This window comes from Saccopteryx leptura, chromosome 4 (assembly GCF_036850995.1).
Source record: "Saccopteryx leptura isolate mSacLep1 chromosome 4, mSacLep1_pri_phased_curated, whole genome shotgun sequence".
NCBI lineage: Eukaryota > Metazoa > Chordata > Mammalia > Chiroptera > Emballonuridae > Saccopteryx > Saccopteryx leptura.
The window spans coordinates 153921057-153936864 of NC_089506.1; the positions used below are offsets into that span (position 1 = coordinate 153921057).

Sequence of the window (15808 nt, forward strand, 5' to 3'; positions counted from 1 at the left end):
AACCTGTGTGTTAACGGCAAGAGGAACTAAGTCTGCTTCTTGAGTCCAGTATTTCACGTTCTCTCCATACTATTGGCATGAAACGAAATGCACACTGCAAAACCTATAGCAACTCCCTGAAAGCACTGAATGTGGGATGATTGTGCTATTGGAATGTTAAAAAACATTAATCTTATAATTAAGAGCTCTTTAAATTATTAGGCCAGGCTTTTCAAGAAAATGACCATGTAAATCTAGTTGACTCTCTGAAACCCAAATGCTCATAATTGCAAGTTACTGCAGCAAAGCAAAATTAGCATGTTGTGTTACCTCTAATAGTGAAATGTCCTTATGTTATTGCTACCAACACATGGTAGGCACAGAGAAGTACCCCTTATGGTCTAGTAGTGGAAAGTACAGGGTTTTTGGAACCAAGGGCAAAGCAAAAGATTGACCACTTTTGTCCACTTCAGTTTGGGAAATTAAGTACTATGTCTGATTTTATTTTATGTGACTTAAGAGCTCACATGGATAAAGGAATTTCTAAGATCTATCTTGAAAGCTGGGTCCTTGTTAACTTCAGAAAGAAAAGAGATCTTATTCTAAGCCATAAAAGCTTGTAACTGCTTGCCAACCAAAGCCTAAAGGAAATCCAATGAAGGCTACATTGGGTTATGCTCTCTCGCCATGGTCCACTTCTATTTCCTAAAGAGGGAGGTATGCTGATTAGAACTGCTCTAAAGATTTTCCCCCAAATTAAAAACATTAATAATCCACTCTCAAATTTACTTATAGGAAGTAAATTCTTATCTGTTATACAATGCTTTTGCTAAATGTTACACTTACCTTTATGCCTTATAACAACAAAAATTTTACATACCAAAGTACAATAGTTCACTTTTTTTTTCTTTGAATTTTTTAAGATATCTGCAAATAAAATCTTCAGCTGGTGGATGGTGACTTTTGAAGAACATAAGGCTTGACAACAAATTTTTCTGGGTGGCTTCAGACAGTGGTCTTTGTTGAGTTTTTTGACATCCTAAACATTGGTTTGTTATTCTTTTCCCGGAAAGAAATTGAATTTATCTGGTTCACCTGTGCTATTGTATTGAGTATTGATGAACTTTAAATTTTTAAAAATTGCCTTCACTTGGGAGAGATAGGAACTTTATATTTTTAAGAGATGTATTTGATAGTTTCTTAAAGCAACACATACAAAAAAGAAACTTTGCAAACTTTTGCACATTCTACACACAGTGCCTGTAAATCTCAATAATATTTTTATTTTGCACTTAATTTTTGTTGTCGTTAGCATTTGGAAAACAATGCTTTAAATGCTCTTCAATGTTCTGATTTTGCATTACCCCTTCTTCTTGGGCTTTCGAATTGTATTTGATGTTTCTTTGGGTTGTTTATAAGTCCAACATAAAACATTGTACATTGGACACATATCTCCTTTGGGGCTGCTAATATTAATAGGTAACCTGGACAGCCCAGGAAGCACCAAACCCCTTTTCAGATTAAACTCTTCTTCACCAGAGGTTAGGACTTCTGTACCTTACAGCCAGCACAAAACATACTGAGACTTGAATCCAGTCAGAAGAGCAAGGTACAGACTAGATGTCACTGCGTGGCAAGTTGCAAGAATAAACTCTACTTACAATATTCACATGGCTTGACTTCTGTTGTTTACTGTGTTGAGCTGTGCTTTCCGTTCACTCTGTATAAAACCTGAGCAGCAATTGTTTGCTCAGCCTCAGAGCATTGCCAGGGCAGCACTGGTCTTGCACTGTCTAGTACCCGGCTTTATGGAAGTTAGGTTTACCAAACACAAAACCAAACTACTGCTTTAAAAAACAAGTCTAGAATTTAAAAATGTGCTTCCCTCCTCCTCACAGCAATTTAAGAGCTAGGCTTTGTAACTTTGTCCTGTAACTTTGAATGGTTCCTCAGATCCTTCTGAATGAATTGTGTATGAACCTAGCACTGATGTCGTTGATATGATTGATAAATATTTAATTTCATCTTTACTTCCTGGTAATGAATTCAGGGGAAAATATCAGGCACATATCATAAACTAATTTGGAATTTCGTTTTAGAGAGCATACCTTCCTTAGCATCTGTTTGAATGTTTTATTTATTAGGACTTTGCTGACTTCACTAAATCTAGTATCACCAAGCCTGTCTAATGTGGGGGGGGGGAGGGGCAGGCAAAAATAATAACACTGCTTATAATGGGTCTCAAAGTTTGTTAGTACTCTCTACAAATTTTCTTTAACAGGCATGCCTATACTCATGGATTTCAAACATCACCCACTTTCAAGGCTATGTCTATCCCATCAGAGATGGCAGGCGTTTTTCTATTATTCTGAGTCTGGGAAATATAAGCCAGTGTTATGATTACTAAACAGACCTTTTCAAGGCACTGACAAGAAAATAAAACACACAGTTCCTGGGGGATTTTAACTGTGTATCTAATTCTTCCATTTGGGTACTATAAAGTTGGGGGTGTTTGTTAAAAAAGGTAAAGTGTTGGACATTAACAGATGTGTTTGCAGTATGTGGCTGCAGTATTACTGACTTCCGTGCATATACAGTATTTTTAATGCCATACCAGAATCCAGAGATCTAAGAAATGCCTATAAAAATAAACCTTTATTTAAGGTGCTCGGAATATATGCCTTTTTGTTTATTAGAAATGTCTTTAAGGCCTGGGTATTTGCTAGAAATTAATGATGAGTAAACTACAGGATCAAAATCAGCCCTTTTTCACCCTTCTAATGAGGAAGAAATAAGTGCAAATACTTGCTTAGAGGTAAATTATCAGACAACTTTTATTACCAGAAAGGGTTTGCACATGGTTGTGACAATACTGCATCTATTCAGAAAATGGATTTCTTCAAAGAGCAAACAAAAATAGGATCCTTGGGTGACCAAAACTGAAAATCACTATTTCCATGTACATTAATCAAGATCTAAAATACAATTAAAGGAAAATATTTTACATTAAAATCTTGACTCTGTATGTTTTTTAGAAAGAAAATACCTGGGGGGTGGAAATTACCAGTGATTTCTGTTTGTTTTTATTTCTCAAACCATTAAACCATGCATTGTATATAAAAATGGAATTGTAAACACATTAATGTCCAGAAAAGTCACTATTCCTAGTGTATGAGAACACATTTTGACATTTTTCATACCCCTTTAGCTTAAAAATTCTGCAATATTTTAAAAACCTCTTAAACGACTTCTCACATAGAATAATAGAAAGAAATATTATCCATTTCATAATACATTATCAAGTACTGGAGACTGCAATGACATTGGCAGTAGGTGCCAATGAGCTACGGAGGAATCACAAGGCGGCCAGATAAGAAGCAGGGAGAGGTGCTGCCACCACCTACCTAAGGGTCAGCAGCTGTCAGGTTCAGCTTCACACGAAAGGTTTCTCCTCTAGACCTAAATGTACTCTGCTGTTCCAGAAGGAACGCTCTATTAGAGAAATATTATAGATGACACACTCAAATTAGGATTATCTGAGGAGGGTTGCATAAAAGGTGGGGTTTTTTGTTTGTTTAAATTTTTATTTATGGATTTCAGCAAGACAGCAAGTGAGAGAGAGAGACAGGAACATTGAGCCATTTCTGTATGTACCCTGACCAGGGATCGAACCAGCAACCTCTGCGCTTCGGAACAACGCTCCAACCAACAGAGTTATCTGGCCAGGGCATGTTTTTTAAAAAAAAAGGTAGGGGCAGGAATGCATGGAAACCACAAGTACAGCCAGGATGAGTGAGAGCCAGGCTGCCATTCCACCCTGGTCCTGACGAGAGAGGAGGAAGCAGGTGACTAGAACGCAGAGACAGGGACAGCTAGGTGGGAAAGAACCACCCCTCCAGAGCTGAGCCCTTCAGCGGAGCCCAGCCTGAGGCAACAGGCAGAGGAGCTCAGGGAATCAACACGGCCCCTCCTCTCCTCGGGCCCAGCTCCAGCCCGCCCCCCTGGGGCCCTGACAGCAAGCAGAGGACTGGGCAGCCTGAGGCGTGGCTGGACAAGGTTGCCGGCCCCAGAGCCCGCAGCAAGGAGGAGAAGGTAGAAACTGACTAGGCTGTCCCGGCTTAGTCAGAGATGCCCGAAACGGCTCTGAATGACAAACACGGGGAGGAGGGTTTGGAGACTGGGCTGACATATAAACTATAAAATGAGAAGACTAAGGTACTTGACTCCTCGGTAGTGGGGAACCCACCACTCGGGTTCACACTGAGGGTAACACCTGTGAACGAAACATGACAGCAGTACCCATTCAGTTCAGTGACCCAGAACACTTCGCAACAAAAAGCCTAGTCAGGCACACACACTTTAGACCTCAGTAAAGGAGGCCAACCCATAAAATGAGTAATAATCCAATTATTTGTCCTTAAATTTTTCCTGAAAAAAATTAACAGCCAAGCTTTCCACAGGACTGGTCAAATGAGTAAGAAGTCCAAGGAAAAGGAAGGATCTTCAGTGGGAGCCAAAACAGCCTTCTCTAATTTGAAAATATTCACACTCGGCACGCTTTGGAGACGGCAGACTGCAGGGGCCACGAGGCGCCAGTTGTCACGGCAGCCCCAGCTGTTCGCTCTGAAGCCACACTCTGATCTTATCAAAATTCTTGTCCATCCAACGGATGTTTTCCTCAATGGTTTCAATCGTTTGTTGGACACAGCGGAGCTGAGAACCATTTTCTTTCAAAGAGCTGAAGAACCCTTTTACCTTTTGAGAAAAAAAAACGGGTTTTAAAAATTTCGCTTTACTACATTATACAAATTAAGTTCAGGCTAGTTAAAAGAAAACTGAAGCCAAAATTCCAACATTTGTCAAAATTCTGTATGAAAAGTAGCGCCAGGTGTCTGGATACGATTATGTACACAAACTTAAGCTATATGAAATGAGCTCATGCCTCATTATGTCAGGTTTTGTGTTTTTTCTCTGCTTTTTAATATATTCACAGTTGCCAGATTCTAAAAGACTTCACTGTTTACCACTTTATAATCAAGGTTTAATTGAGTGTGTCTATTCAATGTGTATTCCGTTATACACACACAGATGCAAACTTAATTTTTTTAAAACATGATATCTAAAAAGAAGAATATGCTGCAGAGTATCTTCTTTGCCAAGCAAAACAGTTTCAACCGTGTCAGTGTAGTTTTCCTCCGTGGACCTGGCCTGTGTGTTACAGCAACACTGCGGGAAATGGGGCTCTTAGCAGGTCATGGTGATAACACTCCACACTCGGCCAAGGGTTTGTTATCCTAATCCATAATTCAGGTGTTTTATTCCTCAAGATAAAAGCCACAGAAAGTTCCCCATGTTTTGAGATAAGAAACTCTTGGCTATCTCCTCGAAAATAATTTTGTTGTTGCTGGATATCTTAACCCCTTTGAGTTCACATGAGGAATGGGCCGGCTTGGCCACAGCATTGATCGTTGTGCTGCTGCTCTGTGTCACCTTAAAGAGTTCTTAACCTTTCCCCATAAATTTTCACAGCATTAATCCATCAATTTTTGATTCTGTAGACAGGAAGCAAGTCTAAGCCAAGATGTATTCTTTATTCAGCATGGATTCCATACAGTTAATTCCATTTAAAAAATCCATAGCATATTATGAGATTTAAAATAAGAAGGGGGTAAGAATAGGTTTTTGAAAGACCAAATTCCAATTTTAAATGACACAAGGTGGTTTTAAAATTATACCCTGGTGCAGCTTAGAGGCAGGCCCTCCTGCGGCAGCAACCTAGGCAATGTTATTCTGCTTCTATGACTTAGGATGGGACCAGAAACTTCTTGCATCCCCAGAACCCAACATTAATTGATATTCAATTAAAAATAACTCAGGGTGGCCCTGGCCGGTTGGCTCAGTGGTAGAGCATTGGCCTGGCGTGTAGGAGTCCCGGGTTTGATTCCCGGCCAGGGCACACAGGAGAAACGCCCATCTGCTTCTCCACCCCTTCCCCCTCTCCTTCCTCTCTCTCTCTTCCCCTCCCGCAGCCAAGGCTCCATTGGAGCAAAGTTGGCCCAGGCACTGAGGATGGCTCCATGGCCTCTGCCTCAGGCGCTAGAATGGCTCTGGTTGCAGCAGAGCAACGCCCCAGATGGGCAGAGCATCGCCCCCTGGTGGGCATGCTGGGTGGATCCCGGTCGGGTGCATGTGGGAGTCTGTCTGACTGCCTCCCCGTTTCCAACTTCAGAAAAATACAAAAAAAATGAATAACTCAGGGCATTTTTCAACAATCAAACCACATAATAATTTTACCAGTTGGTCAAACTGTCTAATCCTAAAGGAACCCATCATGACAGTACCTCTAAAAAACAAAGCTACCAGACTTGAGAAAAGCTGGTTGTAAGCCCTTGCCCTTACATTTTTCCGGCGCCAATTCTCACTCCTATACTATCTGCCTCGGGAAACGCAGCATGTCATCCAAGTATTTGATTCAAAACTGGCTCCTTGAGAACACCTTCTATGCCACAAGCAGCACGGCACAGGGATAGAAAAACAGGTGTACCCTACTGACGTGTTTGACCTTGAGCAAATGATGCAACTTCTGTGGGACTCTGTCTCCTCACGTGGTAAGTGAGGGTCTTCCCTACATTGCAGAGGGGAGGGAGGGATGTGGGACTCTCTCCTCACGTGGTAAGTGAGGGTCTTCCCTACATTGCAGAGGGGAGGGAGGGATGTGGGACTCTCTCCTCACGTGGTAAGTGAGGGTCTTCGCTACATTGCTGAGGGGAGGTAAAGATGTAGTTATACAGTGTGGGTGAGGCGCACAACCTACAACCCAACAGGTAGCAAGGTCTGAACTTCATCCCCTTATTCAGGACATTTACACTGGCCTTTAATTCCTCCCCGACTTAGTCGCTTCACTTGAACTGAGGATGAGGCAGTGAAGCAAGCCAGCAGTCTATGCTCCTGGAGCTTACGGGCCACCTGGGAAGGCAGACAGTAAACTGATTACTGTAACTAGACTGCTGTGAAAACAAATCAGGGCCACAGCAGTAAAGGGGGTGGCCTGCTGTACACAGAGTGGTCTGGTAAGGTGGCCCTGGCGCTGGAACCCTAAGGGATAGTGAGCCTTCCCAGCAAAAAGCTGAGGAGAGAGGAAGCCCAGCCAAGGAGAATGTGCAGGGGCTTCGAGAGCAGGGAAACAGCTGGTGGCCCAGGAGCAGGAGGAGGCTGAATGGCCGTAGTGTTGAGAGAGAACAGGGAGAGTGAGCATTGGCCAGAGGGGTGAGCAGGAGCCCAGCCCTCACTGTCTCGTGTACCCAGGAAGGAAGGTCTGGGATCTACTGCGAGAACAATAGGCAGGCTTTCAAGACGCGTCAATCATGGGCTGATATTTAGTTTTAAATGTGGGAAATGGTTTGGTTAATAGCAAAGAGGTAGAAGGGAGGCCAGATTAAAGGCTTTTGGTAGACACCAGGCAAGAAAATAAGAAAGGCTTGGATAGGGTAAGGGGGCAGGGAGAAACACACAGATGTGGTGCAGACACCAGAGACAGGCTGACAGCGGTCGGGATGAATCGTGGGAGGGCAAGGGCGGGCTCAGGATGACTCCTGTGTTTGAAATGTCTGTAGGATGCTCTCCAGGATGACAACATCTCAGGCTCCTTCATTTCCATGTCTGCCTCAGAGTTTTTGCATCCGACGTTTCCTAAGCACAGAATATTCTCCTAGATATCTATCTGCATTTCCAAGCCTGCCATGTACTAAGAATAGAATGTCTTGAATGAATTAGTGAGAAAACAAATGAATGAACAAGTGAGTGAATGCAATGTTTTATTTCTACCAATCCAGTCTATGGAGAGCTACCCAGCTAGTCACAGCCTTGGACTACTCTGCTGTGGACCTCACTGGCGTTCAAGCTTGAGATACTATGTGCAAGTTAATTTGACAAGCCTGTGTGAGAATACTGAGAACTGAACAAACACTAAGGGACATGACAATTCTTTTGCATTTTCAAAGCACTCTTCCTCTATCAAGCTAGATCATGCTGCAACCAGACTACACATGAAACTGTTCCTTAAAAAATTAATACTTGTCCTGAAAAAGGGGCTTCAAGAAAATTGGTGATTTGGCTCCTCTGATTTTGCCAATTGGATTTAAAAAAATAGGTCAAGAATGCCCTGAAATGGAACTAACAATACATGGGCATAAATTTAAAGGACTTTTAGATACTGGAGCTGATGTATCTGTTATTGCTAAGCTACATTGGCCTCCTTCCTGGCCCACTCATGCAGCAGCCACAGAATTACAAGGTATAGGGCAGAGTAAATCCCTCAACAAAGTTCTAGTTTTTTACATTAGGAGGATTAAGAAGGTCATTCTGGATTTTTTTTAAGCCTTATGTGCTCCCTGAATGGCCAGTTAATTTGTGGGGTAGAGATGTTTTGAAAAATACAGGAGTGTTGTTTGTCAGTTCTAAGTACTCAGATGCTTGATCGGGGATTTTTGCCCACCAAGGGACTAGGGAAAGAACAGCGAGGAATTCTCACCCCCATAGAAGTGGCACCCAATACCAGAAGGTGTGGATTAGGATATCAAAATTTAGCATACGGGCCTTGGTAGCTCCTGCTACCCCAATAATGCATTGTGCAGACCCAGTTACTTGGAAATCAGATAATCCTGTATGGGTAGACCAATGGCCCCTTTCTCAGGAGAAACTTAGGGCAGCTGCTCAATTGGTACAAGAGCAGCTACAGCTTGGGCACATTGAACCATCTAATATCCCATGGAATACACTTCCATATTTTGATCTTGTCGCCTCCTGGATTATCAAGGGGCATAGGCAACCCTTACAGTTATAGGTTTTGAACCTCAAAATTGTTGTTGTTTCTTTTTTCAAAGGATCACCAACAATACTCTGGGAAACTTCCACTAAATGGCAAATTGCTTTTGCAAATCAATGGACAACTTTATACTGAAACAGTCAACTTAAATCAGCTCAAAGACTAGAATTATATGCCGTTATCATGGCTTTTCAGCATTTGCCATATTCCTCCTTTAATCTCTATATACAGACAGTAAATATTTACTTTTGGTTGTTTCCACTATAAAGACTGCTGTCTTAGGGACAACTGCTGATGAACTATTTCAGCAGTTCCTCCTTCTGCAGAGACTTGTATGTCAACATAGAGCTACATGTTTTATAGGACATACTCGAGCTCACTCCATGCTCCCTGGAGCTTTAGCACAAGGGAATGCCCTTGTTGATCAAGCTACACAAAAGAAAATTATTTGGAGCAACCATGACAGATCGAGCAAGTCAGTCTCATACTATTTATCACCAGAACGCTGCAGCCCTGTGTAAACAGTTTCAACTTTCTCGGGAAGCAGCACGGCAGATTGGGAAATCCTGTCCAAGGGGTCCTATACTACAATCCGCCCCTTCATTTGGAATTAACCCTCAAGGACTCCTACCAAGACAACCTTGGCAAATGGATGTTACTCATATACCTTCATTTGGCAAACAGTCCTATGTCCACGTTACAGTGGATACCTATTCTGGATTTATAGTAACCTCTGTCAGAACAGGAGAGGCTGCTAAGCATGTTATAGCTCATTGTCTGTATGCATTTTTCTATCATTGGATTTCCTAAACTGGTCAAACTGACAATGCTCCTGCATATGTAGCAAAAGCATTTACTGTATTTTGTCAAACCTTTCGAATTATGGGTATTTCTTACAATTGTTAAAGTCAAGGTATTATTAAAGTGTACCCAGCAAATATTTTAAGGTCAATTTAAAAAAATTTAAAAGAGGGGAGTCATATCCTGGAACTCCTATGGGTCTACCATACCATGCTTTTTACTTTAAAAAATTTAAATTTCTTTTGAATGCTGATGAACAGGAGATGCCAAATCTTTTTCTCCTGCAAACTTCTACCTTCTTTTATTTGATCCAGCTAATAACACTGTTTTGTCTTTTTCCAAATAGCTCCAGATATATGGAAAAGGTTTATATAGGCGGATGGGGATCCTCAAACCCCTCAGTGAGATCTTCTGAGCATGGCTTTTAAGGTACCTAGAGGCAGAAAAAGCCCAATAGAGATCAGGTGAACTACCAGCTTTTAGGATATGCCCTTAAAGGCTCCAACGCCCCAAAGGGGTCTCATAGGATTCCATCTGGGTCCTGCTTCAATAGTGAATAGGAAGGTCATTGAGCTAAAGCCTGCCAGGCTTACATGTCTTTGCTGTGAGGAAAAAGGGACACTGAAAGGTAGGCTTCCCCCTCACTCCTCTAAGGGAGGGTTCAGTCTCTTCCAGCCCTGCTCCAGCCACCTATGACCCAACCTTGCCTAGAATGCTGGGGTTGGCCACTGAAAGCTGAAGGTGCCCAGGGCCGTCGGCCCCATCTACGACACTGTAGACGAGCCTAGGGTATTTCTTCCAAGAAGCAGGTAAACTGATCTCATTTGCACAAGGGCCACTTAACTATGTCTTGCCTGAATAATCAGATTTTTATTCTTCCCTCAAAGATCTCTGTTGTGGGTGTTCATAGTCCTATTTTCTGCTGCTTTGTTTAATATATAATGTTTCCTTTATTCCTCCTACCTCAATGCCCCACTCATATTTCAGGCTGGGACCTACTCCTAATTTAGAGCTCTCTTTCCCCCCTTTGCCAACTTCTATTATAAATCTACCTTTGCCACCCAGCTTAGTGTATCCCAAGGTTCTCTTTACCACGCCACAGTCGCAGAGCTCCAGGGAAAAGCAACCTGGTCTCATCTCTCCAGGCAGAGGAGAACAGAAGCTCCATCTCCACACATGCTGCAGACGGCTTTTCCAGTCTACCTGAATCATTACCAGCTGTGGAAAAGTTGTATAGTTCCCTCTTATCCGACAACAAGAATAATTCATACTGTTTCTCATTTTTCCTTAACCGCAATAAATTTTCCTCTTTCTATTATGCAGTTTTCTGTCCTTTATTTTAAAATTTATTTTATATATGACCTTATAAGTTGCCTAAAATTCTTCCTGCAAGGAGATGGCACATAGGTACGTACCAGGAAACCAGACCTTGGGTAGTCAAGAGCCTCGATTCCAGACCCTCTTTCACAACAGCCAGGTGATCACTTCAGTCATTCTTATCTCTAGTGATCACTTTTAACATCTGAAAACAAGGATTAAGTCTCTAAAGTAATTTTTAAGCTCTAAAATTTGTAATGACAAGGCTAAGGCTTCTTAATGTGTTTGGGAAGAGGTCGTTTTTACTAGTTCATATATAACTGATCTTATGTTAAAAAACACCACAGTGTCCAGAAAGAACATCTAAGTGACAAAATTTATTTCTAACTTATCATACCTTTAAATGTTTTATCTACCCCATATTTATCAGCTAATTGTCACTTAAGCTTAAAAAGAGTTTTTGTGTTTTTTTTTTTACCTCTTCAAGCCGTGCTCTTGTGGAGAATTGATTCGTTGTTCCCATTACCATGAAGGCTATAGACGGTGAGCCAAGTTCAAACCTAGAAACGGAAACTGTCGCATTTATACTGTGAAATATTTATTCTTTCAACATATATTTTTAAGTGCCTCATATGTTATACCATTCAAATAAAAACTGGTTAGGCATGAAAAACATAAACATGATCTCTACCCTCCAAAGGGTTAAGATCTAGTTGCAAAAACCATATAGCAATAGCTGAATAAAAGAGGAAGTGCCCCCCCCCCCCCAAATAATAGCGGTGGTAATTCTTTACGAGTTAGACAAAGGCCGATGCAAACCAGCAAAAGCGCTGAGCAGGAAGACTTCAAGTAGGTCAGCGGGTGCCGGAAACGGTTATCCGGGTGGACTGGCACGCCTGGCTATCCAGATTCATAAGCTAGCAATCAGAGTTTTGTATTTCTTAAGGATATTTTAAGGACCTCTACTTTCTACCTTCAATCAAAAACCCCAGTCAATGATCACTGTTGTTTCACAAACAAAGCAACACATAGCAAGCTTCCGGAACTTTTTCCGTCACAGCACAATTTTTGGCACTACTTACTTTTGTACAATTTTATTCCAATTTTCCCTCAGAAACTGCCAGGCCAATTGATATCCCACCGGATTCCTGCCAACAGCTCTAAGAATACCTGGAAACTCTTGAGTCTTTATAATATCTCCCTTTAAACTTTGGTCCAGGAGCCTAGAATGATTAAGAGAAGAAATGTTAGCAATTTATAGGCCCTGAAAGAATTATGAGAAAGTTATTTCAAAAAATTACTTGCGAAAGAAAGCCAGTCTGCCAATAACAAAGGCAGAAAAGATAAATAGGTAAACCAGAGCCCTGATAAATTCACTATAGCTCTGCAATAATAAAACTAACATAGTATTTACAACACACATTCTCACATATTCTCTCATTTGTTCATTAGAGGAGCTGAGAGGGTATATATTTCTCAATTTGGTTTTTTTGTTGTTTTTTAGTTTTTGTATTTTTCTGAAGTGAAAAGTGGGGAGGCAGAGAGACAGACTCCCACAGCGCCTGACCGGGATCCACCTGGCATGCCCACTAGGGGGCGATGCTCTGCCCACCTGGGCTGCTGCTCCATTGCCACCAGAGCCATTCCAGCACCTGAGGCAGAGGCAATAGAACCATTCTCAGCGCCCAGGACAACTTTGCTCCAATGGAGCCTTGACTGCAGGAGGGGAAGAGAGAGACAGAGAGGAAGGAGAAGGGGAAGGGTGGAGAAGCAGATGGATGCTTCTCCTGTGTGCCCTGACCGGGAATCAAACCTGGGACTCCTACACGCTGGGCCAACGCTCTACCACTGAGCCAACCAGCTAGGGCCTCATTTGTTTTTTTTTCTTTTTTGTATTTTTCTGAAGTTGGAAACGGGGAGGCAGTCAGACAGACTCCTGCATGCCCCCGACCAGGATCCACCCGGCATGCCCACCATGGGTGATGCTCTGCCCATCTGGGGCGTTGCTCTGCTGCGACCAGAGCCACTCTAGCACCTGAGGCAGAGGCCACAGAGCCATCCTCAGCGCCCGGGCCAACTTTGCTCCAATGGAGCCTCGGCTGCGGGAGGGGAAGAGAGAGACAGAGAGGAAGGAGAGGGGGAGGGGTGGAGAAGCAGATGGGCGCTTCTCCTGTGTGCCCTGGCCGGGAATTGAACCCGGGACTCCTGCACGCCAGGCCAACGCTCTACCACTGAGCCAACCGGCCAGGGCCTCATTTGTTATTTTTAAGATACTCAAATATATACTCCTTTAAATATTGTTCCTAACACCTGTTTCCCTAGAATTATTTACTCTATACCCGTTAGATGTGTGCCCACTAGTGTATATGTTCCCAGCAGAATAGGCAAGTCCTGGCCAAAAGAACAAAAATAGATTCTAGAGGATCTGATCTAATTCAATTCCCTTTGGTCACATGAATGTATTTGAAGTACTCACCACTGAAGCTTTTCCTTATTTTGGCTAGTACAGAGGGCAAATTCAATTTGTTCTTTCTCAGTACTGGACAAAGAAGACTGATATTTACTATAAAGATAGTCCCATCCTTCAGTGGTCTGGGCCCCCACAGCAAACACTGCCGAGGTCACGTCATTGGGCAGCCTGCGGAAAGGAGCACACGGTGAGTCTGAAATGTAGGGACTGTGTCTGCATACAGAATGATAACCAGTTAGGGACTGATAAACTGACTCCATGATCAGAGAAGCATGCCTGGAAATCTAGACAAAAATAACCTCTTTAGTTAAATTTTTTGAAGGCAAGAGAAAATACTTAAAATTAGTTGTGAGTATCCTTCTCAGAAATGTACTGTGAAACGCTACTTTTATAAATACATATGTATCTAACACACTTTAATGATGCTGGGTGACTCACTAGGTGGTCACATTCCAAGTCAAAACAGATTCGACCTAGGCTCCAGATGTAGTCCCTGAACGAACGTCAGGAGTCCAAGAGGACCACCGTTTAGAAGCACTTCTTTAAAGGGAAGGATTTATTCCACTGGCTTAATATTTCCCAGAGGGGATTAAGCCCCCAAAATATCTCTATATAGCAAGAATTAAATTTACAAAAACAGGAAGATCCTACTTTACTTATACAGCATCAGCAACTACTATGCACCCCTGTCAGGGACACTGGACACCAAGGAGCTACTTACTGTGTCCCTGTCCAGGGCAGCTGTCTCAGTTCTGATAAGGTTTAGTATCCTTGGCTGCACAAAGTGGGAATTATTCTAATCCAATGCTAACTCTCCAGATATCCGACTTCTACGTATAGAAGTAGAAGTTCCCTCCTAGGATTACCTCAAGTTAAAAGATATAGATAAATTTTAAAAAGTAATTTATTCTCCTAAAAAGGGAGGCAGGGGAGACTCATCTGTCATTGGTTTAGCAGGGATTGGTTTTACTCCCAACATTTAGCACTGATGATAAGAGAAAAGGTACCGCCTTCCATGAACAGACTGGTTGTTTGTGAAGGACTGACCTCAGGTTTCCATCGGCGTCCCTCCAGTCCCTGAAGTAGCCTTCTGCCCTCTGCACACAGGGCTGGTACTTGCGCACACAGGCAAGGAGCAGCAGCTGGCTCCGCAACATTCGCTCTGAGATGGAGCCCTCGTCGGTCCAAGTCTGCTTGTCAATGAGGTCCCTCAGCAGCCCGATCAGAAAGGCCTGAGGGAGAGCCACAGTGTTACCAGGGCTGCCCCAGGTCCTCTCGTGTTTTACATGACCCAGTACACACTCAGTAATGGGGAATAGATGTATATTTGTGTGTGTGTGTGTGTGTGTGTGTGTGTGACAGAGAGAGAGGGACAGAGGGACAGATAGGGACAGACAGGAAGGGAGGGAGATGAGAAGCATCAATTCTTTGTTGTGGCACCTTAGTTGTTGTTCATTGATTGCATTCTCATATGTGCCTTGACCAGGGCTACAGCAGAGCGAGTGACCCCTTGCTCAGGCCAGTGACCTTGGGCTCAAGCCAGTGACCCCGCGCTCAAGCTAGATGAGCCTGCGCTCAAGCCTGTGACCTCGAGGTTTCAAAACTGGGTCCTCCACATCCCGGTCCAGTGCTCTATCCACCGTGCCACTGCCTGATCAGGCAGTGATGGGGAATATTTTTAAAAGCGAATGCAACTCTTACTTTTAAAACCATGAAGTTCTGTTAATATTTAATTATAAAAGGGTCAAAAACAAGAAATGATGAACTATTTTAGTATTTGCATACAATGTTTTATAAATATATCTTCTACTTAAAATAGGTTAAACTGCCACTTTTAAAACAAAGTTTATATGACTACATTTTGAGAGCAAATTATACAATGGAATTTTGTAATATTTTGCCAAAAATAACAATTTTGTACCTCTTCCTCTGTACCTGAGTCCCGGAGAATCTTAAGAACAACAATCATAATACAGAAGTAAAAGAAAATAAAGGATTTGCAAAAAGAAGGGAATAAGAAATCCATGAAAATTAAGTATATTTTGTGTGTGTGTATGTGTGACAGAGAGAGAGGGATAGATAGGGACAGACAGGAAGGGAGAGAGATGAGAAGCATCAATTCTTTGTTGTGGCACCTTAGTTGTTATTCATTGATTGCTTTCTCATATGTGCCTTGACCAGGGCTACAGCAGAGCAAGTGACCCCTTGCTCAGGCCAGCAACCTTGGGCTCAAGCCAGCGACCTCTCATAGTGCCATGTCTGTGTTCAGTGCTAAAATAAGCCCAATATCTTTGCTAGCCAATCCAAATACTGACTTAATTTTGATTTACTTTTTTTTAATATATATACCAAGACACACACACACACAAACACACAACCATACACACACAAAATGATAAGAATTCTTTCACAGCCAA

General features: G+C 42.4%; 2 protein-coding genes across 9 annotated transcripts in view; one reads left to right on the forward strand and one right to left on the reverse strand.

Annotated features, from left to right (window-relative positions):
- CAST (calpastatin) overlaps positions 1-4553 on the forward strand; it is a 140934-nt gene extending 136381 nt beyond the window's left edge. For 7 of the 8 annotated variants that reach the window (XM_066381887.1, XM_066381885.1, XM_066381883.1 and 4 more), the window contains one exon: positions 903-2646. The gene's annotated coding sequence lies outside the window, so the exon portion shown is untranslated. Of the gene's footprint in view, positions 1-902; positions 2647-4439 lie in introns of those variants that run through there. The other variant, XM_066381884.1, reaches the window with a different exon arrangement.
- The window catches only part of ERAP1 (endoplasmic reticulum aminopeptidase 1), a 46677-nt gene continuing 33664 nt past the window's right edge, over positions 2796-15808 (reverse strand). Inside the window, exons 15-19 of the mRNA XM_066381881.1 lie at positions 14439-14623; positions 13398-13559; positions 12004-12144; positions 11400-11481; positions 2796-4734 (exon numbers count right to left, since the gene is read on the reverse strand). Coding sequence (XP_066237978.1) covers positions 4579-4734; positions 11400-11481; positions 12004-12144; positions 13398-13559; positions 14439-14623 — 726 coding nt within the window. The 3' untranslated portion in view covers positions 2796-4578. The remainder of the gene's footprint in view (positions 4735-11399; positions 11482-12003; positions 12145-13397; positions 13560-14438; positions 14624-15808) is intronic.